The sequence below is a fragment of the Arabidopsis lyrata genome, assembly GCF_000004255.2.
Source record: "Arabidopsis lyrata subsp. lyrata unplaced genomic scaffold ARALYscaffold_7, whole genome shotgun sequence".
Classification (NCBI taxonomy): Eukaryota; Viridiplantae; Streptophyta; class Magnoliopsida; order Brassicales; family Brassicaceae; genus Arabidopsis; species Arabidopsis lyrata.
The window spans coordinates 1338341-1366289 of record NW_003302549.1 but is presented as its reverse complement, the minus strand read 5'-3'; the positions used below and the strand labels follow the sequence as shown (position 1 = coordinate 1366289).

The 27949-nt window shown below is 36.1% G+C and overlaps 4 protein-coding genes and 2 long non-coding RNA genes across 10 annotated transcripts; 4 read left to right on the top strand and 2 right to left on the bottom strand.

Annotated features, from left to right (window-relative positions):
- Nucleotides 1–2136: 2136 nt before the first annotated feature.
- On the bottom strand, nucleotides 2137–4266 carry LOC9303024 (cytochrome P450 81D11). Its single transcript, XM_021017509.1, has 3 exons — nucleotides 3676–4266; nucleotides 3056–3439; nucleotides 2137–2920 (listed from the first exon to the last, which is right to left on the bottom strand). The coding sequence occupies exons 1-3, from the start codon at nucleotides 4171–4173 to the stop codon at nucleotides 2306–2308; spliced, it is 1497 nt and encodes a 498-aa protein (XP_020873168.1). The 5' UTR covers nucleotides 4174–4266; the 3' UTR covers nucleotides 2137–2305.
- A 111-nt stretch (nucleotides 4267–4377) lies between these two features.
- On the bottom strand, nucleotides 4378–6671 carry LOC9305065 (pentatricopeptide repeat-containing protein ELI1, chloroplastic). Of its 2 annotated transcripts, XM_021017508.1 has the most exons (2): nucleotides 6430–6670; nucleotides 4378–6381 (listed from the first exon to the last, which is right to left on the bottom strand). In XM_021017508.1, the coding sequence occupies exons 1-2, from the start codon at nucleotides 6476–6478 to the stop codon at nucleotides 4535–4537; spliced, it is 1896 nt and encodes a 631-aa protein (XP_020873167.1). In that variant the 5' UTR covers nucleotides 6479–6670; the 3' UTR covers nucleotides 4378–4534. The 2 variants fall into 2 exon arrangements, with proteins under 2 accessions (XP_020873167.1, XP_020873166.1); XM_021017507.1 differs by having other exon boundaries at nucleotides 4378–6671.
- A 10867-nt stretch (nucleotides 6672–17538) lies between these two features.
- On the top strand, nucleotides 17539–19835 carry LOC9305064 (indole-3-acetic acid-amido synthetase GH3.2). Its single transcript, XM_002868947.2, has 3 exons — nucleotides 17539–17958; nucleotides 18108–18209; nucleotides 18297–19835. The coding sequence occupies exons 1-3, from the start codon at nucleotides 17636–17638 to the stop codon at nucleotides 19681–19683; spliced, it is 1812 nt and encodes a 603-aa protein (XP_002868993.1). The 5' UTR covers nucleotides 17539–17635; the 3' UTR covers nucleotides 19684–19835.
- Nucleotides 19836–20765: 930 nt separating this feature from the next.
- On the top strand, nucleotides 20766–22051 carry LOC110226647. 4 transcript variants are annotated; one of them, XR_002330591.1, is made up of 5 exons: nucleotides 20766–20999; nucleotides 21101–21236; nucleotides 21545–21675; nucleotides 21763–21878; nucleotides 21985–22051. It is a non-coding gene; the product is annotated as an uncharacterized LOC110226647 (long non-coding RNA). The 4 variants fall into 4 exon arrangements; XR_002330592.1 differs by having other exon boundaries at nucleotides 21540–21658; XR_002330589.1 differs by having other exon boundaries at nucleotides 21540–21675.
- A 76-nt stretch (nucleotides 22052–22127) lies between these two features.
- LOC9305063 lies at nucleotides 22128–22569 on the top strand. The gene is made up of 2 exons (XR_002330588.1): nucleotides 22128–22214; nucleotides 22323–22569. It is a non-coding gene; the product is annotated as an uncharacterized LOC9305063 (long non-coding RNA).
- Nucleotides 22570–24944: 2375 nt separating this feature from the next.
- Nucleotides 24945–27482, top strand: LOC9303023 (cytochrome P450 81F3). The gene is made up of 2 exons (XM_002868945.2): nucleotides 24945–25917; nucleotides 26592–27482. The coding sequence occupies exons 1-2, from the start codon at nucleotides 25048–25050 to the stop codon at nucleotides 27219–27221; spliced, it is 1500 nt and encodes a 499-aa protein (XP_002868991.1). The 5' UTR covers nucleotides 24945–25047; the 3' UTR covers nucleotides 27222–27482.
- Nucleotides 27483–27949: the final 467 nt, after the last annotated feature.

Genomic DNA, 27949 nt, shown 5'->3' with positions numbered 1-27949 from the left:
GGTTTAAATCAATTGATTTTTGGTTTAAGTTGACCGGATCGGTTTGACTGGTTGGACCGGTTTGACCGTTGACCGTTGACTTTGACTGTTGACTTTGACCGTTGACCCGAAAACCGTTTTTTATTCGTTCGGACGCCGTTTGACTCGAGTTTTTGTTCCGATTTCAGATCCGGAGTCGGTTTATTCATTCGAGGTCCAGAAGTCGTAGTTTCAGCATTGCTAAGGTGAGGGCTATTTCCAAACCGCTGTGCTCTGTTCGAGAATTCTAATTTACGAATAGTGCAACACTGAATGTGATGTGTTTCAATGATCGAGTCTAGTTAGTTTGATTGCTTAAATTGGACATAGGAAGATAGATGATTAAACCCATTTGTTTGTCACATACTATTAAATGTTTGTTGTTAGTTATATATATATATATATATATATATATATATATATATATATATATATATATATATATTATATTGAGATATAGCGGATACAGATAAAAGAACTTCTGTATGGTGCCGCATTGTTTGAGGTAGGGGTGAGGGCAATACATAATCGATCTGTTGCCCTGCACCTTAAGATCGATAAGCGTCCCAGGGGCGGTGTGCGTGGGCACTATCCCAGAAATTACCTCGTTAGAGGGTGTGCGTGGGCACTATCCCAGAAATTACCTCGTTAGAGGGTGTGCGTGGGCACTATCCCAGAAATTACCTCGTTAGAGGGTGTGATTGGGCACTATCCCATAAATGATCTCGTTGAGGATGTGATTGGCCACTATTCCTTAATAGGAAAATTGTATGTTGATTGAGCACTGTAGGTGCTGTGTTTGCTCATATTTGGTACTCCATTATTTTGCGATTAGTTTCTTGGCTGAGTCAGTGACATGCGGATTAGCATCCCATACCTCACTGAGCGACTCCCCTGTTGCTCACCCCTCTTTCCCCATTTCAGGTGAGCCAGACGAGTAGTTATGACTTGATGAGTCGGGGTGTGTCATTTGGGATGGATTCTCGTTTTCCGCCTTTTTATTCGAGACTTTTAATAAACAGTTGTGTTATCGACTTATTTGGATTTAGTATGTTTTATCGGATTTTTGCCTTGGTATTTAATAAAGAATTGGATGTTTATGGAAAAAGAGTTATTTGTTGTAAAGTGAATTATGGTAACATGCCGTTCCCGAGAGAGGGTGAGACGGATGTTACACGTGGCACACCGTTCCCGAGAGAGGGTGAGACGGGTGTTACAAAGAGACTGCACATTGCACATATATACAAGAAAAAAAATCAGAAACTAGTTCTTTCATACCGAATGTGAACATTGACTACTTAAAAACCTCTTCTCGGTTACTTACAAGCATGGTTCCTTTGATGATGCAGTCCGTGTAGTACTTGTTGGGTTTGATTTAGTCTTTTAGTCAATTCAGTTTAGAATAAGTCCCGAGTTATTTGGAGTCAAGTAGTGGACTAAGTAGTAGACCAAGTATTTCGGTTTGTTTTGTTCTGTTTCCTGCATTTTCTGCTTCACGTTATTGTTTGTAAGGAGACTGAGTCTTCGTATTTGGCTTTTTAATGGCCAAGTATCTTTGCTAATAAACTATCGAACTATTCAGCATTAGTTTTGTGACCAACAGTACTCTGGTTGGGTTTCTTGCAGACAAAGCAAGTGATCAACCATCGTGTTGTCCCTGTTCTCCTTTCCTTCTCGTTTCTCATCGACTAATCCTTGCAAGAACTCATCAAGCCTACTGGCGAGCTTCTTTATCCGTTTCTCGGAATATGTGATCCAAGTCAGGATCGGTATATAATCAGCAGCGTTCCAGGACCAGAAGAACTCATAGCCTCTGCGATAAGTTCCCGCACACGTTTGGCCTCGGGGTCATCTTCTTTACCGTCTCCGTAGTAACATTTTCCAGCCAGCATTCTAATGATGTTGTTGAATGTTAAGTCAGAAAACATTGATTTCATCTCAACCTTGGCAAATCCCTGCAAATAATACACACCTCCATAAAACTTTAAACTTTAATAGCATAAAAATTTCCTAATAGCATAAAAAATTCGAAATTAGTAATATATGCAAATTTGGCATCTTTGCTGAGAATTATTTTCATATTAATTTTTAAAAAAAAATATTAAAACTTGACTAAGGTAAAACAAAGACTTCACTTACAATTCTCACTATTTGGCATCTTTGCTTGTTCCACAATATTTTCATACAACTTACAACATAACTTTTTCACAAAAAAAAAAAAAAAAAAAAACATACAAACATTAAGTCGTTATCTAAAGTATATATATAGACATTAAAAGTCTAAAAGTCAAGCGGCCTCGTTGAAGATTTTAACAACAGATGCACGTGCTCTGCACATGGCTTCGAGAGGCACGGCTTTAGGCATTGTAACTCCTTTGCCTTCACTCATATCCACTTCTTCTTCTCCAATCCTCTTCCATTCCAAACACTGAATCAATGATCCAATAGTCAGGTTTATTAACCGATGAGCCAGTCCAGAACCAGGACACGCCCTTCTTCCTAACCCAAACGGCATTAGCTTCTGAGCCTCTCCTTCTTTCTCAAACCTCTCTGGCTTGAAGCTCATTGGATCATCCCATAGCCGAGGATCTCTGTGTATAGCCCATGCATTGGTCAATAGCATCGTGCCACGCGGCATATCATATCCTGCAACTTTACAATCCTCCGAGGCAACGTGAGGAAGAAGCATGGGAACCGCAGGATAAAGGCGCAACGTTTCAGACACAATGTTTTGGAGATAAGGCAGATTTGAGATGTCTGATTCGTCCATAAGCCTGTCTAAACCTATCTTTCTATCGATTTCATCTCTCGCCTTGTTCAGTACCTCCGGATGGTTCAACATGTTTGACAATGCCCATTCTAACGTAACCGCTGATGTGTCGGTCCCTGCTAGTATCAAAGCCTGCAAATTTTACACATACACGTCACTAAACTAACACGTTCCATACCAAAATGTGACAAGAGTGATCTAAAGAATTGCTTGAAAATCGAATAATGAACCTAAATATTTATTGGTTCGAGTTTTTCGGATACTTACAAGCATGTTTCCTTTGATGATACGATCAGTGAAGTAATCCGGTTGGGATTCTTGGAGAGTAAGCAAGTGATCGATCATGGTGTTTCCTTTCTCCTTAGCTTCTCGTTTCTCATCAACCAATCCTTGCAAGAACTCGTCGAGCCTACCCGCCAACTTCTTAACCCGTGTCTCGTAATCTGAGACTAACCGCAAAATCGGTAAATAATCAACAGCGTTTCCGGCACCAGCAGAAGCTACCACATCCGCAATAAGCTGCCGGACTCGTTTAGCCTCCGGATCATCCTCAACACCGTCTCCGTAATAACGTTTTCCCGCCACCATTCTTATAATGTTGTTGAATGTTAAGTCAGATAACATCGATTTCATCTCCACCTTCACAAACTCCTACAAATATTTATAATCGAGTCAATGACAGAACAGAGTATAGTTAGAATAAAACTCCTACAAATATTTATAATCGAGTCAATGACAGAACAGAGTATAGTTAGAATAAAACTCCTACAAATATTTATAATCGAGTCAATGACAGAACAGAGTATAGTTAGAATAAAATCATATCATTTAATTAAATCCAAATTCGTGATTAAGATCTAATTAACTAAGTTTTAAAGCTCACTTACTTGTGAAAAGTTCCGAGAAAGACGAAACACAAGTCGCCGGATCTCGTCTTTACGAACAGATAGAAAGCTGTTAAGCCGGTGATTGGAGAATATTTCGACGGAGCCGATGCGGCGGAGGTTACGCCAGTGGTCACCGTAAGAAGCTGCGATCATGGTTGTGTAATCGTAAGCGACGTGTTTAGCGAGGATGAAGTTTGGCCGGTTCGCGAGTACGACGTCGTTTTTGGTGAAACATTCCTCGGCTATCGAGTGTGATGAGTTCACGAAAACGAGTCGGTTACCGAGTCGGAGGGAGAAGATCGGAGCATCGTTTAGGGATTGAGAAAGTGAAAGGAAAGTGCGATAAATCGGTGGTTTGAGGAGACGGAGATGACCAATCACCGGTAACGACCATGCCGGACTCGGAGGAAGATTTGGCTTTCGTATGATTTTTCGGATCAAGAATCTGAGAGAGATAATAATGAAGAGAATTGAGGAAATTAGGATTTTGATTTCCATGTTTAGATCGATTTGGTTGAGTGAAGCAATTTTGGAAAATTTGGTGGAGTTAAATAGATTTGGACGAAATTAAAAAAACAAAGTCCAATTTTGATTTTGGTATTGACCATTTGACTCATTGACCAGTAGATTTGTCCAATGTTCTAGAAATAGCAAATTGTCAATAACGAGGAAAAACTTCGACTTTGATTCTATCTTCCTGGTTATAAAAGTCAAGTCTTGTATCCAACATCACAAATAATGCCCTCCAAGTGTTCGACAGAATTACCATGATAGACATTCTTGATTAGATAATCCAAGTATATTTGTTCACTAGGATCTTCTTTTAATGTACAGAATAACAATGTGTAGTGTTAGGTTTTTACCAGAAATCGTCACAAGAGCAAGAGCCATCTGAGAAATGATGGAACCTATTCCGATCTCTCATGACGATTTTCCGTCCTGTGATTTTCGATATCAGTTTTGTCACCGTATGACAATCCGAACACACTCGTAGGTTCTTGAATATTTTCAAGGGACTTCCCGGTTTGGTACTGATTAGACCGTATGCAATCGCGAGTCTCTCGCTGTGAACTTGTAGAGATCGCTCTTTCTCTGTCTCTTCAAGATCATGCAAGACTGTGTTTGTATTTGGAACATAACCGTGAGACTTGATCCGCTCGCTCATCTTTCTTAGCATTGTGTAAATTTCTTTGCTTTTCAAGTGTTCTCTATCTCCAGCTCGGAATTCATGAACTTTGTTATCGATTTCTATTGTGCTTATACCGGGCTCCTTCACTATTCCTTTCTCCTTCATCAAGTTCCTCACTTTTGCAACACCTTCATAATCACCCACCAATGCATATATGTTCGAAAGAAGAACATAAATTCCTGAGTTTGAGATGTTTTGTCCAATAAGATACTCTGCAATTTCCTTGCCTAACATAAATTCTCCATGAAGTTTACAGCTTCCGAGAACAGAACTCCATAAGACAGAATCAGCCTCCATGTTCATGTTTTTTATGATTTCGTAAGCCCGTTTTAACTGGCCAGCACGACCGAGCAGACTAACTAAGCATCCATAATGCTCGATCTTGGGTTTAATCCCATACTCTTGCCCCATTGACTCAAAGATTTGTATCCCTTCGTTTACCAAACCAGCATGAGCACAAGCCTGAAGTGTTCCTATGAAAGTTATATCCGTTGGTTGCAACCCTGTGATCCCCTGCATCTCATCAAACAATCTCAACGCGTCTTGGCTATAACCGTGCATTGCGTAACCAGTAATCATCGCATTCCACGCAACGATATCCTTCCTAGGAGTATCGTTAAACACTAAAACTGCCTCTTCCAAGCTCCCACATTTGCTATACATATCAATCAGAGCCGTACACACTTTAACATTGAGCCTAATGCGACTGCTATTGACAAAAACATGGATCCATCGCCCAGTTTCAAGCGCTCCAATCTGCGAACAAGCTGAAAGAGCAGCTACAACGGTTATTTCATCAGGTTTCGGTTTACCATCCGCCAAAAGTTTCTGAAAAAGCATCAGAGCGTCACTAGGGAACCCATGTTGAGAGTATCCATCAATCATCACGTTCCAAGAAACAATGTCTCTCTCACACATTCTATCGAACAAAGCTCTCGCAGCCTCAACGTTCCCCTGCTTTGCATAGCAAGTGATCATAGCTGTAGAAGAAACGAGACTTCTCTCAGGCATTCTATCGAACACCTTCTGGGCAGATACCACATCTCCTCCTTTCGCATAAATGTCGACGAGACCAGTTGCCACATACGGATCAAGCCCCAATCCGAATTTAAGAACATGGGTATGGATCAATTTTCCGGACTTAGTTGAGCAAGATTTCAAAATCGACGAGAAAGTAAACTCATTGGGGTTGATTTGAGAAGAAAGCAATTGAACATAAAGCAGGAAAGCTTGATCTTTGAGGCCGTTAATGGAGGCAGTGTTGATCGCGGCGGTGAAGAGGAACAAGTCTGGATCGATCGTCTGGTGAAATAAGGCCAGCGAGTGGCGAATTTTGCCGTGGGAAGCGTATGCACGGTGGAGCTTGAGGTTAAGAACTGGGTAACGAGGGTGGATGAGGAGATTATGACGGAGAATAGCTGCGTGGATTTGGAGCACTTCATCCACTGAATGCGAATTGTCGATAAAAACTGCAAGTTTCTCAGGCGGCGGATTGCGGAAGCTGGCGGTTGCGGTGGCGCTGGCGGTTGCGGTGGCGCTGGCGGTTGCGGTGGCGCTGGCGGTGGTTAACTGATTCTGCGGTAGTGACGTTGCGATAAGTGGTGACGAAGCCATCTTCGACGATTGATATTTCTTTGAATAAAATAGATTAATTAATGTTTGCTTTGAAAGAAATTCAGGCCCATTAGTTTTTGATAAACTACGGGCCCAGCCTATACTTATTGATTATATTTTAAAAAATTCACAAGCCTACACAAATCGTGGAAAGAAAAAACGAAGCCTACTACTTAACATTACATATACACAAGGCCGGCTCAAAAAATTTAAGAACTCTGAGCTGAAAAAATCAATTGGCCATAATTTCTTATGTATATATATATATATATAAAAAAATTTGGATCCTAATTTTAATAAATTTAGCTGAAAAAAAAGACAAAAAAAATTTGGACCATGTGCATGAGCACTCCCCGCACATGGGGAGAGCCGGCACTGCATATAGAGCATATAGTAAACTAAAGGGATTAAAAGATTTTGGTTGGGGCAAAAAGATCAAAGAAGGATTTGGCTGAGACAAAGAGATCAAAGAAATTTTACAATATATGCATGTTCATACAACTAAAGTATAATAGTCAAGAAGATCAAATTTTTACATTTGTAATTTACAAATAAAACAAGAGAGACAAAACCTAGAGGGAAGTGAAAAAAAAAAAAAAAAAAAGGGAAAGAGACAAAAGGTGTAAGAAGAAGAAACATATTAATTGTGTCTACAGAACTAAAGCTACGTTCTGTTCCGACCTTAGTCATGTGACGTTCCCGTCAACTTCTGTTTTAAATTTCTTTTTATTTCTAGAAATTACGTGAGAAAAAATCTAGATAGGAGTAAAAAAAAAATCTAGATAGAAGTAAATTCTAAAGAAAATTTGAACTATATATACGTTTCCGGTTCAAGTTTTAATGTTGGAATCTAATACTATCTAATACTCCACGGTACGTCGGTAACCCTCCATTTATATTTATAACACGAGTGTAAAAGGCAACGACCAAGACTATAACAAATTTTATTTTAGAATTGTCTACACTGAAAAAAAAAAAAAATCGAACACTGGAAGTGGACGTGTCGCGAAAACGAAAGCGACCGAAGAGAAAGTGTTCGGTAGTTGGATTGCTACGGGCTACGGCGTTATTTGTCGTAATACTATACCATACTCGGTCCATTCTTTTTTGGGTATAAACGTATACGTATTAAAAAAATCCTATGAATTTAACATATTTAAGTTTATCTTTTACAAGCCATCTGACCTCGAAACGTCTACAATTGTTTTTAATTTTATATATACAATTTTTTTTTTTTTTGAATGAGAAAGATTCTATTGACGACACTATTACCTAGCTACATATATAAACTACGCATGTAAAATTAGCCACTTATCATAATATACTTTTCTGAGCGGCGTTTCGAATAAAAATTGATATGTCACGGACTGATATTGATCTGTCCCCTCGTTTTAAAAAAAGAAAGGGTTGCAATTCTACTCTGCGTTATTAAACAGACAGATCGGTTTGTTAATTTACGCAACCAATAATATATTGGAGGGGGTTTCGTATACGAGTAAAACTTCCTGATTATAGGTTAGAATCTTTCGATTCATATATATGAAGTCTTAGCAGATAAGTTTTTTTCTTTTCCTTGTTTTATGGTCAGAATAAGCAAGCGCACATATAAGTTTATTCAAACATTTTGAAGTTAACGGGTTGAATTATCATTGTTTTAACTGGCCATTATTTCAACGGCTTTGATAAACCGATGTCATTGGTTGATTTATTATAGATAAATTTATTAATGTATGATTTGTTAATACCAGTTATATTTCAAAATACATTAGCTCTGAAACCTCTGATCGTGAGAACTGCATGCTTGCGGTTTCAATAATTAAGAACATAATTCTAAAGTAAAGAATTTTATTTAACATTGCCCTCCCCAGTCTATCCTACAAAATTTTCTTATTGTATAATAAAAATATGTATGGGATAAATAAGACATTTTGATTACTGGCTGATGGATAAGTATCAACTCTGAAGTTATATTATCTTCTTGTGTCCCTGGAAAAAAAGTAGAAAACGCATTATTTTTTTCTTCTTATACAGAAAAATGAGCCAAAAATGTAAGAAAGAAATGAGAGAGGAAAAACAGAAATGACAGGACAATTGTAAAGAAAAAACAACGACAGTGTTTGCCCATAAACTTATGCTTTTGTCTTTACGATATCTTTGATCGAAACATATGTACAATTGTTTCTAAAAAAAAAGAAGAAAAACCTCATGCTTTTACCTTTTTAAAATGCATTGTATGTCCGCTCTTTAATTACTTTTATTGAAAGCTCGATCATTATGATTTTAAAGAAATTCAAATTATTTTTTTTTTAAAATCCTACAATTGTGAAAATAATAGTGACATATCTGTTGAAGTAAGCTTGAGTTAAGAAGCTTATGATCAAAGAAGTTAACTAGAGTTAGTAGTTAACTTGAGATAAAAGATAAAAGGTTTTTAGGAGTTATCTAAAAACTAGATATTATCTAAAGCTCTCTAAGTCGGTTTAAACAAGTCGGTTTAACGATTAGGTTTTATGTTTTGTGTGTATAAATATGAACTACCAAAGATGTGGTATGTCATATGAGAGAGTTTAGAGATTGAGAGATTTGTGTACTTTTGTTTTGAGTTAGTTTCAAAAGTAATAAGAAAAGGTGTTCTTATAAACACAAGTCCTTGATCATAGATATATACTCTAGGATTTTAATTCAATAATTGGTATCAGAGCGTTTATTGAATTCAGAAACCCTAAACATATATCAAAGAAAGTGCTCTGTTTGCAGCTGCAAACATGGCTGAGATTGTTGCCGTAAACCCTAAGGAAAGTGTTTCCTCAAGCATCAAATGCCCGATGCTCACAACAACAAACTACACGGTTTGGTCTATTAGGATGCAAATAGTCCTTAGCGTACACAAGGTCTGGGATGCTATCGAACCCGGATCTGATGACGAAGACCACGAACATCATGGCGCGAGGCCTCCTGCTCCAATCCATATCAGAAAGTCTCACCCTACAAGTTGGAAAACTTGACACAGCCAAGAAAGTCTGGGATGCTATAAAAACAAGACATGTTGGAGCTGATAGGGTAAAAGAGGCTAGATTACAAACTCTTATGGCAGAGTTTGAAAGAAAGCGAAAAGATCGATGATTTCGCAGGAAGATTATCAGAACTATCCACAAAGTCCGCAGCCCTAGGAAATAACATTGAAGAGAAGAAACTTGTGAAGAAATTCTTGAATAGCGTACCTAGGAAAAGATTTATACACATCATAGCTGCCTTAGAACAAGTACTTGATCTAAATACTCTACCTTTTGAAGATATTGTTGGAAGGCTAAAGACTTATGAAGAAAGAATCTGTGATGAAGAAGAACAGAATGATGATCAAAGCAAACTTATGTACGCCAATAATGATTCACAATCATACCAAGAAAGTTCGTATGCAAATAGAGGCAGAGGACAAGGTGGAAAGTTTACTAATAGAGGAAGAGGAAGAGGACGATTTGGAAATCAAACAGGATACAGAGACAGGTCAAAAGTTGTGTGTTACCGATGTGACAAGAATGGTCACTTTGCTTCAAATTGTCCAGAAAGATTACTAAAACTTCAGGAAACACAAGAGAATGAGGAAGAAGAAACTCAAATTGCAGAACTAATGATGCATGAAGTTGTATATCTCAATGAGAAGAATTTTAAGCCAAGTGATTTCAAGAAAACTGCAGAAGATGATAAGATTTGGTACCTAGACAATGGTGCAAGTAATCACATGACAGGAAATAGAAGCTATTTTGCAAAACTTGATGAGACTGTTACTGGAAAAGTCAGATTTGGAGATGACTCAAAGATTGATATTAAAGGCAAAGGATCAATATTATTTGTAACTAAGAATGGAGATCGAAAAGTACTAGCTGATGTTTACTTTATCCCTGATCTAAAAAGCAACATCATCAGTCTTGGCCAAGCAACCGAGTCAGGATGTGATGTTAGGATGAAAGAAAAATATCTGATGCTATATGATAAAGATGGTCAGCTTCTAGTAAAAGCAATCAGAGCAAAGAATCGTCTCTACAAAGTAATAATGGAAGCAGAGAATCATAAATGTCTACAGATTATGAAAACTGGAGATTCTACTACATGGCATGCAAGATTAGGTCATGTTAACTTTGAAAACATGAAAAATATGATAAAAAAAGAGCTAGTGCTAGGTATGCCTAATATACAGATTGAAAAAGAAATGTGTGCTTCTTGTTACCTTGGGAAACAAACTAGGAAGACATTTCCACAGGCAACAACATATCGTGCCACTAATGTCTTAGAGCTCGTTCATGGAGACTTATGTGGACCAATAACACCACCTACAGCAGCACATAATAGGTATGTTTTCGTTTTAATTGATGATCACTCAAGATATATGTGGTCTTTCTTACTAAAAGAGAAAAGCGAGAGCTTTAACAAATTCAAGAGTTTCAAGGCTACTGTTGAGGAAGAAACCGGGCTACACATTAAAACACTGAGAACAGACAGAGGAGGTGAGTTCATGTCTCAAGAATTTCAAAAATTTTGCGAAAAGTCTGGTATCAAAAGACATTTGACAGCTCCTTACTCTCCTCAACAAAACGGAGTAGTAGAGAGAAGAAACAGAACGCTCATGGAAATGACAAGAAGTATCTTGAAACATATGAACATACCTAACTACCTGTGGGGAGAAGCAGTAAGACATGCTACATATTTGATTAATAGAGTAGCTACAAGAACCTTGACTGATAAGACTCCATATAAGGCATACAAGGGAAAGAAGCCTAATGTTCAACATCTAAGAGTATTTGGATGTACTGCCTATGCAAGAGTAGAGTCTCCACACCTAAAGAAACTGGATGATAGGTCTAGAACATTGGTACATTTAGGAACAGAACCAGGTTCTAAAGCCTATAGGCTACTTGATCCAACAAAACGGAAAATAGTAGTCAGTAGAGATGTTGACTTTGATGAGTCTAAAGGATGGAAATGGAATAACCTTGGAGAAAATGATAAAGATTCAGGAACCTTCACTCTCACTCTGGAAGAGTTTGGAAATAAAGGCATCAGAAATAATGAAAATAACATAGAAGAAACAGAGGAAACAGAGGAAAATGAAAACCAGAACAGTGATGAAGAGTCTAGTGAAGAAAACTCAGAGAATGTACCCGAAACTGAGCCTAGCATAGCTCAAGAATCAGCAACACCAATATTAAGAAGATCAGGAAGAGAAACTAAGCAGCCTAGCTATTTACAAGACTACATCCTGTTAGCAGAAATTGAAACAGAAAGATTGCTACTAAGCCTAAATGAAGAACCTTGGGATTACGATGAAGCAAAGGAGTTGAAAGAATGGAGAGATGCATGTCAAGAAGAAATCACTTTAATAGAAAAAAACAAGACATGGGATCTAGTCTCTCCACCTGCTGGAACTAAACCCATCGGCCTCAAATGGGTATTCAAAATAAAACGCAATGCTAATGGTAGTATCAACAAATACAAGGCAAGATTAGTGGCTAAAGGATATATTCAGAAACATGGAGTAGACTACGATGAGGTTTTTGCACCTGTAGCTCGCATTGAAACAATACGGTTCATCATTGCTTTGGCTGCATCACATGGATGGGAAGTGCATCATCTTGATGTAAAAACGGCGTTTTTGCATGGTGAACTAAAAGAGACTGTGTATGTAAAACAACCAGAAGGATTTGTGATTGAAGGAGATGAAGACAAAGTATACAAATTAAACAAAGCTTTGTATGGACTTAAGCAAGCCCCTAGAGCATGGAATAACAAGCTCAATCAGATACTTATGGAGTTAAAATTCGTTAAGTGCTCTAAAGAACCATCTTTGTATCGAAAGGAAGAGGATAAACAACTTCTGTTCGTAGCTGTCTATGTAGATGACCTTCTGGTAACAGGCTCTAGCCTAGGTATGATCCTTGATTTTAAAAGAAGAATGTCTGAAAAATTCGAGATGAGTGACTTAGGAAAGCTCACATACTATCTTGGTATTGAAGTAGTACAACATGAATCAGGAATCATGTTAAGACAAGAAAGGTATGCATCCAAAATACTAGCTGAAACCAAAATGGAGGAATGCAATGCTGTGCATATACCAATGACTGCAAATTTGAAGCTAAGTAAGGCTCAAGAAGAGAAAAGTATAGATGAAAAGGAATTTAGAAGAAATATTGGATGTTTGAGATATCTACTACATACAAGACCTGATCTCTCCTATAGTGTAGGAGTTCTAAGCAGATATATGCATGACCCTAAAGAATCTCATGGATCAGCGTTAAAACAAGTACTTAGGTATTTGCAGGGAACAAAGTCGTATGGTTTGTCATTTGGTCGAAAAGACAGAACAGAACTGATTGGTTTTAGTGATAGCAGTCATAATGTTGATGAAGATGATGGAAGAAGCACAACAGGCCATATCTTTTACTTAAATGACTGTCCAATTACTTGGTGCTCTCAAAAGCAAGAAATAGTGGCTTTATCATCTTGTGAGGCAGAATTCATGGCTGCAACAGAGGCTGCAAAACAAGCCATTTGGCTTCAGGAACTTCTAGGGGAAATTATTGAGGAAACGTGCGAGAAGGTGTTGATCCTAATAGACAACAAATCAGCCATAGCACTCACAAAAAATCCTGTGTTTCATGGACGAAGTAAACACATCCATAAGAGATATCACTTCATTAGAGAGTGTATTGCAAATGAACAAGTTGGAGTGGAACATGTTCCAGGGGATATACAAAAGGCTGACATCTTGACTAAAGCCTTAGGAAGAATCAAGTTTAAAGAAATGAGGGATCTCGTAGGAGTTCAAGACGTATCACAAGAAGTTCTCAAGCTTAAGGGGGTGATTGTTGAAGTAAGCTTGAGTTAAGAAGCTTATGATCAAAGAAGTTAACTAGAGTTAGTAGTTAACTTGAGATAAAAGATAAAAGGTTTTTAGGAGTTATCTAAAAACTAGATATTATCTAAAGCTCTCAAAGTCGGTTTTAAACAAAGTCGGTTTAATGTTTAGGTCTTATGTTTTGTGTGTATAAATATGAGCTACCAAAGATGTGGTATGTCATATGAGAGAGTTTAGAGATTGAGAGATTTGTGTACTTTTGTTTTGAGTTAGTTTTAAAAGTAATAAGAAAAGGTGTTCTTATAATCACAAGCTCTTGATCAAAGATATATACTCTAGGATCTTAATTCAATAATATTAACGTAAAGTGTGTCTACTTCTTTAAACAAGGATCTGCTCACATGCATGCAGTAAAGAATATACACATCTATAGATTGACCGAATAGGACCAATTATGCCGACGTACATGCATGTGCCTATTAATTATCTTCTCACAATGCACCAATTATTTTTCTGGATTATCACTTTTTTAAAGCTATGATTATGGAATGTAACTAAATTATGTGTAGAGTCGTGTTTAATTTGAAACACTCTCAATTGCATGTAATAATATCCTCAGATTCAATCTTTATTTCTCTATTTTAACATAATTGTTGCTTTCTATATTTCCCCTATGCATTACGTAAACTCGTGAAAGACTTGCTTGTTATAATATTGTAAATAACCGGTGAATTTCACATCCTTCAACCTCGCATGCGGTATATTTTGTTTGTGTGTTGATAAAGTTGAATTGAACAAACCAAATTGTCGTACATATAATACGTACAGAAAAACTTAAAGTTGTCGAAATTATTGCGGAATGGTTGATGCCAAGAAAGGTCCCAAGTCTATATTATCCAAAGTTATCTTCTCAAAATCGTCAGCAATGAAAAACCATATATATATCGTCAGCAATATATGTTACGCCATGCCTTCTTTGGATCTGATCTATATCTCTCTCTTTAACATATAATCGTGTTCTTTTTCATTTTGAAAAGAAGTTGAATTGGTCAAATTTCATTATTTTGTATAAAACTATACACGTTTACTATATCTATATTTTAATAATCAAGGAAATCTCAGGCAAAAATGTAAACTAATCATTAACGTATGTAAAAAAAAAAATGTATTAGTATGGTAATAGTCGTAATAAGACTAATCATTTTTTTGTTTCAGCTGCTTGAATTCTTTTCTATAAAGTTTGTTGGTTTACCGAACTATCGACAAAATTGATCCAATGATCATGACATTATCACTCATTCAACTATGTCGTCCAGTAAATGGCTAGTTTGAATTAAATGTGCGAGTTCTAAATTTTGATTGTCAAATTTAACAAACTAATTTTAGGATTTAAAAATGGCATCGTGGAATATTATCATTTATCAGTATTTACTATTTACTATTTAGTACTATTGCCTACCTAATTCAAGGGTCTGATGATAAGTGTTAACCATAGTCAACTTGAGTACGTACTGTGTAATATTGACTTTAAATATGGGCTATTGACAACAAATTAACGTGTACGTATCTACGGAATACCGCCGACTATGTATATATATATATATAAACATCCTATGTTTTAATGTTTATATGAATATTTAAAATATTATTCTTTCATATATACATACCTTTTTTTTCTTCTTATACCAATATATTAGTTTAAATCATGTGAGATTCAATAATTTCAATTCAAGGTAAAAGGAAGTTACATACTAATTAATTGAGTGTTAATTTATAGGGGACAATAATATCATGTTGTGGATAAATAATCAGCCTTCTAAAAACATAATGATAATAATTATTATAAAAGTCACCATTCGAATAGTTTAATATATACTATTTATATATTATATATATAGGTCAATAGGTGAGATAGTTGAAGTGACTATTCTAATGAACAATTTGTTCTCTAGAAAAACAATTGTTTCCGAAATGTCTAATCAAAGATAATGCATGATCCGTGCGATTAATTAGTCTCTTCCAAAATAGTGACTATCGCTCTTCTTTTCATTTCATTAAGTATTTAAGTTATTTATAATTATTGGTCCATTCGGCTTTCAAATCACCCTATTATCGTTAGAGCATGGACAGTAGAACCAGCAAGTGGGTGTAAGTCTTGGGGTGTAACCGTGTAAGTATTAAAAAAACCAAAAAATTGTCTCTCTCTCTTCACACTCGGATGTAAGTTTACACTCGGGTGTAACACTTTTTCTCTCTATCTCTCTCTTTCTTTCTCTTTTCTCTTTTGCTTTAAATTATATACTAAAAAAATACTTACATCCACACAAACACATTTGCCACTGCTGATGGTTTTAGTCTTAGTACTATTTATTCTAGGCCCACATGTCGAGCGACCCAACGCCATGACCGAATTTATATTATATCATATATGCATACTGTTTATAAATGTTCTTGGTGTTTAAACGTAAATGTATATACAGTTGATGCATTCGTGTCTTATAATTCCAGAATCCTATTGTGGTAAACAAGTAGACTATATATTATAGTGAAAACTAGTGTTGTATGTCTATAATTTCAGTATTAGTCTATTTCAGTTTTGACAACTCATTATTATCCAAAAAACAAATTATAGTAATCATATCAAAAATGTAGAAACCTAGTTCAATCTGCACTGTGGCATACAATTTTAAACCCGAATGATTAAACTTTAGTCCTTGGTAATTTCTTTTTCTTAGTTTGAAAATATGGTTTAATTACCAAAAAAATGGGGGAAAAAAAGAATAAAATTTTGGTGAATTGCAAACACAAAAGAAAGGGAACAGCAAATGTTAGTGACATGATGATCAATTTCCAAAAAAAAAAAAAAAAAAAACTTGGGCGGATGGAAGTAGAAGATTAAAGTCAAAAACCATATTATATGGAGATTGGTCACATAAGTGCTCTATAATCACCGTTGTTTTAAGAAATAACGAATTGTCATGAAATATAAAAGCCAAACCCAAATGAATTAAATGGAGCAAGTTGGGGAGGGTACAGCACAAGCGACGATCATGAACCCAAATGAAATTGTGTTTTAGGGTACTGATATTTATAAACTCTGGTTAAGTCATTCTTTTAAATTGTGTTTTGGCTGTTATCGATGAATTACACTAGTAAAACAAAAAAAAAGTTATAGTAAGACAAAAGTTGCTTAAGTTCTTATCATTTAAAAATAATTATTATATTCTATTTTTACCGCACAATACTCCTTCAAATTTTAAGAAGACCAATCAAACTACATGAATAATCCTTCGTTGCCAGCCTGCCACGAAAAAACCTATCAGTCTAATATTGGGACTGTTAATTTTTGGTCCAATGTAATTAATTTAAATTTTATCTCAAGCATACACGTGAATTTGAACATCTTTTCATAGGATTTGCAATTCCGGATTCTCATCCGTCCTAGGAGGTTGTATATGTATATTATTGGTAACTAGAGCGCACATTAAACAACTTTAACATTAAGTACGATGATATTATATGTATATATATATGCTATAAGGAAAAACTAAAAGGAGAGCGGATGAATGTGAACGGAACTAATTAAGAGTGTATTAAGTAGGCTTGTATCCGACAGTCAACTTAAACTTCATAGTTGAAACCAATGAGGAGAAAAAAATTACAATTAATCATAATTATAATCAGCGTGATGGTTAGACGATTTGATATTTAACTTTCTTCGTTATAATTGAGAAATAGTAATATTCGCACTAAATAACATAAATTAAAAAATTACTTTACGTCATAAGATTATCAACTTGCCTCCAAAACCAACAACATGATCCCCTAAGCTACATATTATATGCAGTAAAAAAAATCTTAAAATCACAATTAATTAAAAGTCACTCCGTTATTAGTGTTATAAGCAAAGCTTATTAGTATATTTGACCGTCATTATCGACGACCAAAGAAAGAAAGAGTTACAAGCCACGTAAGTCCAGAACGACGTCTATGAAACCAATAAGACAAAAACCAAAACATCGGTAAAACTATTACGTGGCGGAGACATGTGGGTCTCTTATGTCTCCATAAACTGACATTAGCTTATTTGTCGACTGTACCTTTTGTCCCCCGTCTCGGCTACAACCCTGTGACAAACAAAGATCAAGTCAAAATATCTAACCTAAAGTACTCTCGTCCACGTGGACATCGCTGACGTGGAACTTCTTCCTTCTATAAATACAGGCTTCTCTTGGCCGAATTATACTCATCAAACGAGTAAAACATTTGCTAATATTAAACACTTTTGCTTTTAGAAAAAAACAAACATGGCCGTTGATTCGCCTCTTCAATCTCGGATGGTTTCACCGACGACCTCTGAGAAAGATGTGAAGGCTCTCAAGTTCATTGAGGAGATGACTCGGAATCCTGACTCGGTTCAAGAAAAGGTTCTTGGAGAGATACTAAGTCGTAACTCGAACACCGAATATCTGAAACGGTTCGATATCAATGGGGCCATTGATCGGAATACGTTCAAGAACAAAGTTCCGGTGGTTACGTACGAAGATTTAAAGCCAGAGATTCAACGTATATCCAACGGTGATCGTTCTCCGATCTTGTCTTCTCACCCCATCACCGAGTTTCTCACAAGGTATATTAATTAAGTCAACTTTACCAATGATTAATATCGTTGTTATAAACAAATCAATGATGTGATTTTGATAATGTAAAATTTAAAAATACTTGGCGATTTTTTTTTTTTTTAATACTTATGGAATAATTTTGTATAATTATCTGCAGCTCTGGAACATCTGCTGGTGAGAGGAAATTAATGCCGACAATTGAAGAAGACTTAGACCGACGTCAGCTTTTATACAGTCTTCTCATGCCTGTGATGAATCTGTTAGTATATATACTATAAACATTTATTATATCTATTTTTGTAAAGATTTATTAAATTAACCAAAAAAATGTTTAACTACTATACAGGTACGTGCCGGGATTAGACAAAGGCAAAGGCTTATACTTCTTATTTGTGAAGTCGGAGTCTAAGACGTCAGGTGGGTTACCGGCTCGTCCAGTTCTCACGAGTTACTACAAAAGCGACCACTTCAGGCGGCGACCGTACGATCCGTACAACGTCTACACTAGTCCTAACGAAGCCATCCTCTGCTCCGACTCTTCTCAAAGCATGTATGCTCAAATGCTATGTGGTCTATTAATGCGCCATGAAGTTCTCCGACTAGGCGCCGTGTTTGCTTCAGGTCTCCTCCGTGCCATAAGCTTTCTCCAGAACAATTGGAAGGAACTTGCTCGAGATATCTCAACGGGAACCCTAAGTTCTAGAATCTTCGATCCTACGATTAAAAACCGCATGTCAAAGATTTTGATCAAACCTGATCAAGAACTTGCTGAGTTTTTGATTGGTGTTTGTTCGCAAGAGAATTGGGAAGGGATAATCACAAAGATATGGCCTAACACGAAGTACCTTGATGTGATTGTTACTGGTGCGATGGCTCAGTATATCCCGACGTTGGAGTACTATAGCGGCGGATTACCGATGGCTTGCACAATGTATGCTTCGTCAGAAAGTTACTTCGGGATTAACCTAAAGCCGATGTGTAAACCCTCAGAGGTTTCTTACACAATCATGCCCAACATGGCCTACTTCGAATTTCTCCCACATAATCACGATGGAGATGGAGCAACAGAAGCATCATTAGACGAAACCTCACTTGTAGAGCTAGCTGATGTTGAGGTCGGAAAAGAGTATGAACTCGTGATCACAACCTACGCGGGGCTCTACCGTTACAGAGTTGGCGACATTCTCCGTGTCACGGGGTTCCATAATTCCGCTCCACAGTTCAAATTCATACGAAGAAAGAATGTTTTGTTAAGCATCGAATCCGATAAAACCGACGAGGCTGAGCTACAAAAGGCAGTGGAGAATGCATCGCGGTTGTTTGCAGAGCAAGGAACACGTGTGATCGAGTACACGAGCTACGCAGAAACGAAGACTATACCGGGTCATTACGTAATCTACTGGGAGCTACTTGGTAGAGACCAAAGCAATGCTCTTCCTAGCGAAGAAGTCATGGCTAAGTGCTGTTTGGAGATGGAGGAATCCCTAAACTCGGTTTATAGACAAAGCCGGGTCGCTGATAAATCGATCGGTCCATTGGAGATACGTTTAGTGCAAAACGGTACGTTTGAGGAGCTTATGGACTATGCCATCTCAAGAGGCGCATCGATTAATCAGTATAAGGTCCCGAGGTGCGTGAGCTTCACACCGATCATGGAACTGCTTGACTCTAGAGTTGTGTCTGCTCATTTCAGCCCTTCATTGCCGCACTGGTCACCAGAACGACGACGTTAGATAGAACTTTAAGAAAGATATATCAAACCGATGTTGTGCGGTTTTAGAATATAAAGCTCTGTTTCTGATTCTAAGACTCCCTGTTAAATTCTTATTATGCTGTTGTGTTTAGGGTTTGTGAAGCGTACAATAAAAATTGAAGTACGTACTAATGTTTTTTCCTTTCCAGCTAATAATAACTAGTTTTGGTCCAAAATCCAAATCAGCATTTAATTATTACTATGTGCCCTAATTAAAAAAAAAAAAAACAACAACAACAACAAGAAATGTTAATCAATGTGCCCTAATACTACTTTCATCTTAAAATTTGGAAACTAAAACATATTACGGTGATGTCACGTGAATTTGCTGAAATTCCACTAAACCCAAAATGTTAGTATAGTACGTATTTGGAGGATTTAAGTCTACTCGACTACTCCGGTCAACCAACCGGCCCATTCCAAGTTGAAGCCCAATATCGGTATTGGTAAATAGTTTAATAGATAGACCGGCCCATTTTATGTTGAAGCCCAACATCGGTATTGATAAATAGCTTAATGGATAAAACAACAAATAATAAATGAATTTTGTTTCTTGGTACTATATTCTTAACTGCACCAATCTTACTTTTTTTTTTTTTTTTTTTTTTTTTTTTTCATCTGCACCAATCTTACTTATAATAGCTTTTAAATCGTGTGTATAGGAAAATGGACATTTCTGTGGTCCAAATTTTCAAATAGTCCAATCGCCGAAAACCTGTAATGTTGGTCCTTAAGATGAACATGTAGTTTGATAAGAAGTTTTCCACAATCTAGTCCTCCAATGAATCACTAAATCGAAAATCAAGTTTGATTAGTCCGAAAAAATTATGTGTATACAGTTGAAATTTAAACGTAGGAAAATATGGCAGACTTATGGCTAATTGCCTATAGCCTAGAGAACTTTTTTCAATATGACACTTGTACTACAGTAGTTTTTTTTTTTTTTTTTTTTTTTTTTTTTTAATAGAGGAGCTTAACGGTGGTTTCTTAAAGAATTCTTAACTAAATCTTAGAGCAAAAATAAATGAGAAAGCATGTATAATACTAAGAAACGTTCTTAGTTAAGAGCTAAAATTAAGACTAAGAGGCGTCCACGTGTCGTTTCTTTCTTTCTCCCCCTCTCTCTCTCAAACGCGAAACAGAGAATCCTTCGACGATTTCGGGAAATCGACGATTCCGGGAAATTGACGATGAATCGGAGGAATCTCCGATATGAGTGAACACCGGCCGTCGTTCTTCCGTGGTCATTGATTGCTTCTCAGGCGTTGGTGGTTACCCTATTCAATTTGCTAAAGTGTAAACCTTTTTCTTTCCTCTCTCTCAAAATCAAGAAGTGTGATCTTAATGGGTGTGTGACATGTTTTCTAAATCAAGAAGTGCAATCTTTTTTTTTATAGATGTTCTTCTGTTGTTGCTATTGACATTGATCCGGTGAAAGTTGAATTGGCTATGAACAATGCTATGGTTTATGGAGTTGCTAATCGTGTAGATTTTATCATTGGTGATTTCATTCAATTAGCTCCGTCTCTTAAAGTAAATCTTTTTCTTTCTCTCTATCAGTTTTATATATCTGCAAGTGTGAAGATTTCTTTTGACCCTTTTGTTGTTGTTGTTGTGATTCAAATTTTGAATTGTCTTCTATCTTAATTTCTTGCATTTTCCCGATGGGAAGTGAAAGGTTCGATCGCTTGTCTTGCTTATTTAGTCATGATGTTTTTGTGGCTACGCCTTGTGGTGATCTTGGCATAGTCACACCTAGTGGAGTTTAAATCTTGCATTGTTTATATTTATTTGCATAGAAAAAGCCTAAATCTTGAAATGTTCTCTCAATGGAAGGTTAGATGGCTGATGAGAGTGAGAGATATACATGGTTATTGGTTGGCCTACGGTGCAAGAAGAGTTCTACAATTCTAATCATCCATTATGAGCGAAGTTGTTCGGATTTTCTCGGGGATGTTTGTTTCAGATCTTCGTAACTCTTAGCTACACAAAGATCTTGTTTTTTTTATCCTATTCTTGGACACAAAATTGATAGTGTTTATGTTCTTGTCCCTTGCAGAAATTTAAAGGTCTTGATGCAGACGCAAAGTTTGAGTTTGCAAAGAGGAAACTTCAAGAGAGCGGTGCTTAAACCTTTGTAAAAGGAGCAAACGATCTATAAATTAATTCTTTTATGTATGTGTGTAAACTTAAACCTTTGTAATGTAAAGCTCGAAGCTTGTCTAAACATGGCTTCTATTAGTTAATGAGCGGTGCTTTGATATCGTCGTTGTTTATGCAGATGCTCTGACCGGAGCAGTCACCACTCCGCTTGATGTTATTAAGACAAGATTAATGGTTCAGGGAATAATAGTATCCTCACACTTTAGAAGTCTCCTTTTGTATCTCCAAAATCCAATCATCTTATTGCCCTTCTTTGACATTTTTCAGGGATCAGCCAAACAATATCAAAGAATCGTTGACTGTGTTCAAACAATTGTAAGGGAGGAAGGAGTTCCTGCTCTCTTAAAGGTACACACACACGCACAACTTCAAAGTTTCGAGTAGAATCCTATAGAAAGTCAATTGTAAACTGAGCAGGTTTAAGAGTAGAGTTCTTACACGAGATTTGACTTATAGGGTATTGGGCCAAGAGTGTTGTGGATAGGTATTGGAGGTTCAATCTTCTTTGGTGTCCTCGAGAGCACTAAGAGAACACTTGCACAGAGACGTCCCAATACGGTTAAAGAAACCAAAGTGGGTTCCCAATACGTTATCTAACGAGCACAGCGAACTTTGGTCGTAATTCATTTTTAATTCAGACTTTGTTGCTCAATTTAGATGTTGAACTTCAATCGTCAAATGTCAGTTGTATTATATTTAGAAAGCATGGGTTCCGAATCTAAATAATTCACAAGATAAAAATGAAAAATATGTGTGATCACAAACTACAAAGAAATCACGGGTGAATTTCACTTATTCTACATAAATGCCTTCAAATCTCGTCGATATGATGACAACTAATACTTGAATTCGTAATCGAGGTATGCATCAACAATTAAATAAGGATTTGGTCGAGCATGTATGGATAAAATATTCCAAAAAGCAAGTTTAAAACAATTGTGTTATATGTTATTTATGTTATAAATTGTATCTCATGTATGTTTTAATTTTTTTAATTTGCAACAATTATTAAATTTTCTATAATTATAAATTTTATTTTTATATTAATATTTTTTTTTCTAAGAACCATATGTTAAGAGCCTACCATTAAACACACAAAAAATCTTAACCCAAAAATACAATCTCTTAACTATCACTTTTACAAATTTATTACTTAAATATTTCTAAAAACCATTATTAAGAGCTCATTGATAATCATGCTCTTAGAGTTACAACAGGAGCTTTCAGATGAAGGAAATAACCTACAAAGGAAAGAACAGTTTACAAAATTCTCTATTGGTTGTACTAAAGTTTTGTTAGTCAATATTCTTCTATAATTACTATATTCAACATATTGGCATATTTTTAACGTGTAGACGATATTTTTCCAAATCAACATTCTTCACCAACTGAATATTAAAATCAAGGTAAATATAAATGGTTTTTAAAACTATATTAAGCATTGAAAATACACACTAGTGTTCCAATTTTAAAACTCTCTACTTGTAAAAATAAAGCTGAATCCAAATAATGACATACCTACTGTAAATGTAATGATTAAACTATATATATATATATATATATATATATATATCTGGTTAATTTCCTTTATTATTGTTTCTGTTAATATATTCTGGATTAGAAAAAATCGTTAGACATACACATGTTTAAAATGTTTTTAGTTTGTTTTACTTACATAACAAAAAAAAAAATGATTTTCTCGAAATGAATAGTTCTTAGGATGTAAATAATTAGTCAAAAATCTTATCAAACTATACGGATCAACACATATGCCCAAAAGATAACATCAAAAGTTATCGTTAACGAATTTGAACCAGAATAAGAAGAGCACAAAGAAAAACAACGCACAGATGCTTAGTTTAGCATATGTGATAATGTGAACAAAACAAGGCCCCACAAGAGGAATCAAAATTTTCTTGGTATGGCATATCAGGGAAACCACACTAACTAAATTATTTTTACACTTTGAACATGTTGAATGATTTTGTTTTGTTTTGAAATGTTAATATAGATAGCAAAATATTATGAGTATTTTTATAAGAAATTATATACAAAAAAGAACATTAAAAATGACCTAAAACAATAGGGTGAGTCTAAGTCGTATTATTTTTAGGAAAATTTGTATTGATATTTTTAGCTTATTTACAATATTGATTTTTTTATTTAAAATATTTGTACTTTTTTTTTTTGATAAAACTAAAAAATCCTCTCTTTTTTTCTTTTGCAATGTCTCCATTTGACTTAACAACACCTTAAATTTTTAATAGAATGTAACTTAACCAAACTCTTGTGACTTAAATTAAATTTCTTTTGGAAACGAAGCTAAAACTTTATAAGTTATGCTGGATAAACGATTGGAAAACATTGAATTAAACTAATTGACCAGAAGAAAGAGTAAATTAAACTGAGATGACAAAAACGGTGAATTAAAAAAAGACTAATAAGATTAAAGTAATTGACCACCTCTACTAAAGTCTAAAACTACTACTAGTGGCAATTTTTAAGCATTTATATCAACGTGAATTTACGTGCATAATGGCTTTTGGCTCAAAGAAGGAAAAAACATTAAAAAAAAAATACAGGATGTTCGTACATGTGCAATCGCAACGTGAACAATAACTACTGGACGATGGGCTATATTGTATTATACATGAGTAGATTATTTTAATATATCAGTTAGGATATTAATTGATTGTATAAATATCAGCTGTCCTATACAGAGTGAAATAAGACTGAAAACCTTTTCACATTTTTGGCATGAGCTCCATACGCGATCAAGACAAACTTCTTTTTGCTTTTCTTGTGTCTTTTTTTTTTGTTGTTGTTATAAATGTCTTTTAATCTTATAAAAGGTTTACCAACAATTTGTGGTCCTATCTTTCTTAACCCAGCTTATCTTCGCTAATTCAAAGTTGTCACGTTGTCTATTTGATTTAATACTTATTTCGAGTAAACGCAAAAGTATCCTATGGAAAATATCTTCTAACACTCGCAATAAATAAAAGGGTGAAAGGAAAAAAAGAGTATAAACTTCAATATTATAAATTTTAATGAACACGTATATATATATTAAAACCGTTTCACACCATGCACGACTGTTTCCATTCAAGGTCTATATATAGTTTCCTCGAGGCCATAAGGCCACAACCAAAACTCCTTAGAGAAAAAAGAAAGGTCAAATATGTTTTACTATGTGATTGTTCTCCCTTTAGCTCTATTTCTTTTGGCTTACAAATTATTCTTCACCTCCAAATCGCAGCGTTTCAACCTCCCTCCCTCTCCACCTTATTCTCTCCCAATTCTCGGCCACCACCACCTCCTAAAACCGCCGGTCCACCGTCACTTCCACCGCCTTTCCAAAATACACGGCCCAATCTTCTCCCTCCAATTTGGCTCCCGCCGTGCCGTCGTAATCTCCTCCTCCTCACTCGCAACACAATGCTTCACAGGCCAAAACGACATCATTTTATCAAACCGGCCTTGTTTCCTAACCGCTAAATATGTTGCTTACAACTACACAACTGTTGGAACCGCGCCTTATGGGGACCACTGGCGTAACCTCCGCCGCATTTGCTCCCTGGAAATCCTCTCCTCGAACCGTCTCACAAACTTCCTCCACATCCGCAAAGACGAAATCCGCCGCATGCTCACGAGACTTTCACGTGACGTCAACAAAGAGATCGAGCTCGAGCCGCTCTTGTCCGATCTAACGTTCAACAACATCGTGAGGATGGTTACAGGGAAGAGATACTACGGCGACGAAGTCCATAACGAAGAAGAGGCGAATGTTTTCAAGAAACTGGTCGCCGATATCAACGACTGTAGCGGCGCGAGGCATCCCGGAGATTACTTACCCTTCATGAAGATGTTCGGAGGGAGCTTTGAGAAGAAAGTGAAAGCTCTTGCGGAATCCATGGACGAGATCTTGCAGCGTTTGCTTGAAGAGTGTAGGAGAGATAAAGACGGTAACACTATGGTTAATCATTTGCTCTCTCTCCAACAACATGAACCAGAGTATTACACTGACGTCACTATCAAAGGCCTAATGCTGGTAAGAAATATGAGTTTATGCAAATTTGTGTTAATAGTATATAATCTAGGCTTGCTCATATTTTTTTGTTGTTGTTCAATTTGTTAGGTTTCAGTCGGTTTTTTTTTTTTTTTTTTGGTTTTCAGACCTTGTGGTTCACAAATATAGAAACCAGTTTGGTTTTAAGAGTTTTTATAATTTGGATTTGAAATTTTCACAAAAATTATCTTAATTAATTAATTTAAACGATTTCCAAAATCTATATCGAGTTATTTTAATGGTAGTTGGGTACAGCTATAAAATTTAAAATCGAATAGGTCTATATTACTTTATTCCATTTCGGGCATAGACGATTTGATTTGAGATCAGTTGTTGTACCGAATTGGTATCCATAGACCATACGGAATAGTCAACACCGGTATTGTTGGTCTTGAAAAATTATTTCAGAGGAATTTGGGACCCATGCGTCTGTCTACAGTTACGGACAATCATTTATTCCTAGAAAGTAGAAACAATTCTGATTATTCCTGGTAAATAGTAATAAGTAGAAACAATTCCAATCTCACATTGTTTTTTAAAATCGATAATTTTTTTTTTAATACAGTTTTGACTTTAAAATCGATTTTGTTTTTGGTATAGTTTCACATTGATACGGTTCTGGCTTAATAAATAAGATAATTATGCATGCATGAAAGGGCATGATGATCGCCGGAACAGATACTTCTGCCGTGACGCTGGAGTGGGCGATGTCGAGTTTGCTAAATCATCCAGAGTCTTTGGAAAAAGCGAAACTAGAGATTGACGAGAAAATCGGACAAGAACGTTTGATCGACGAACCAGACATCGCAAACTTGCCTTACCTTCAAAACATAGTGTTGGAAACATTCCGGTTATACCCGGCGGCGCCGCTTCTAGTACCAAGATCACCGTCGGAGGATATTAAAGTTGGAGGATACGACGTGCCACGTGGAACGATGGTGATGGTTAATGCCTGGGCTATACATAGGAATCCAGAGCTCTGGAACGAACCAGAGAAGTTTAAACCAGAGAGGTTTAACGACGGAGAAGGAGGAGGAGAAGACGTTCATAAGCTGATGCCGTTTGGGAATGGACGGAGATCGTGTCCCGGCGCCGGATTAGGGCAGAAGATCGTGACGTTGGCGTTAGGCTCGTTGATTCAATGCTTTGACTGGGAAAAAGTCAACGGCGAAGCAGTCGATATGAGGGAGACTCCGGGTATGGCGATGCGTAAGAAAGTGCCTTTATGGGCTTTGTGTCAATCTCGGCCCATAATGAATAAGCTTCAGGCCCATTTGAAAGGTTAGCTTTTTTTAAAATATCTTTGTACTTTTTTTGTTTTTTTTTTTAATACAAGAAGGTTCCTGGCCAAAGAACGTAATCCTTCCAGACCCGAAACCATATTATGTAATATTAGTTTCGTTCCAAACGTTACTTGAACCGTCGATCTCTAAAGTTGTTTGCCTAGAATTTTTACCGGTTAAGCTAACGATACCAAGAGACGTGAGATTTTGTTGCGTTTGTGTAACGAAGGATATGTGTGTAATTCGAACAAATGGAATTCTATGTTTTGCCTATATAATATTTAATGGTTTCTAGCGGGATGATAAAGGAGGTTTTAGATCAATTTTTCATGTCAGAGTCACTTACTTCCAAATCAAAATTATTAAGGTTTAATTTGTACAGTAACAAGATGAGTAATCTTAAACATATAATTAGTCCTGGACATATGGGTAATCCGTTTTAATTTGGGTAGAACTTATTCGGATTCTGGTTTAATGAGTATTGAGTTTACTATCCAATAGAGTAATTCTAAATATTCGATTTTGGTTCGGGTCGGGTTCGGATCGGTCTGGGTAAAAACTTTTTGACCGTATAAATATCCGAAAAATATGGGCAGCCGTTCGGTTTTTGTATGTAAAATATCGGGTTTTGTACGTAAAATATCGGATACCCAAAAAAAAGCTTAAAAATTTGTTAAACTTTAATAAGTTTAGTTATATTTGAATACATTTTACTAAATTTTGACAAACAT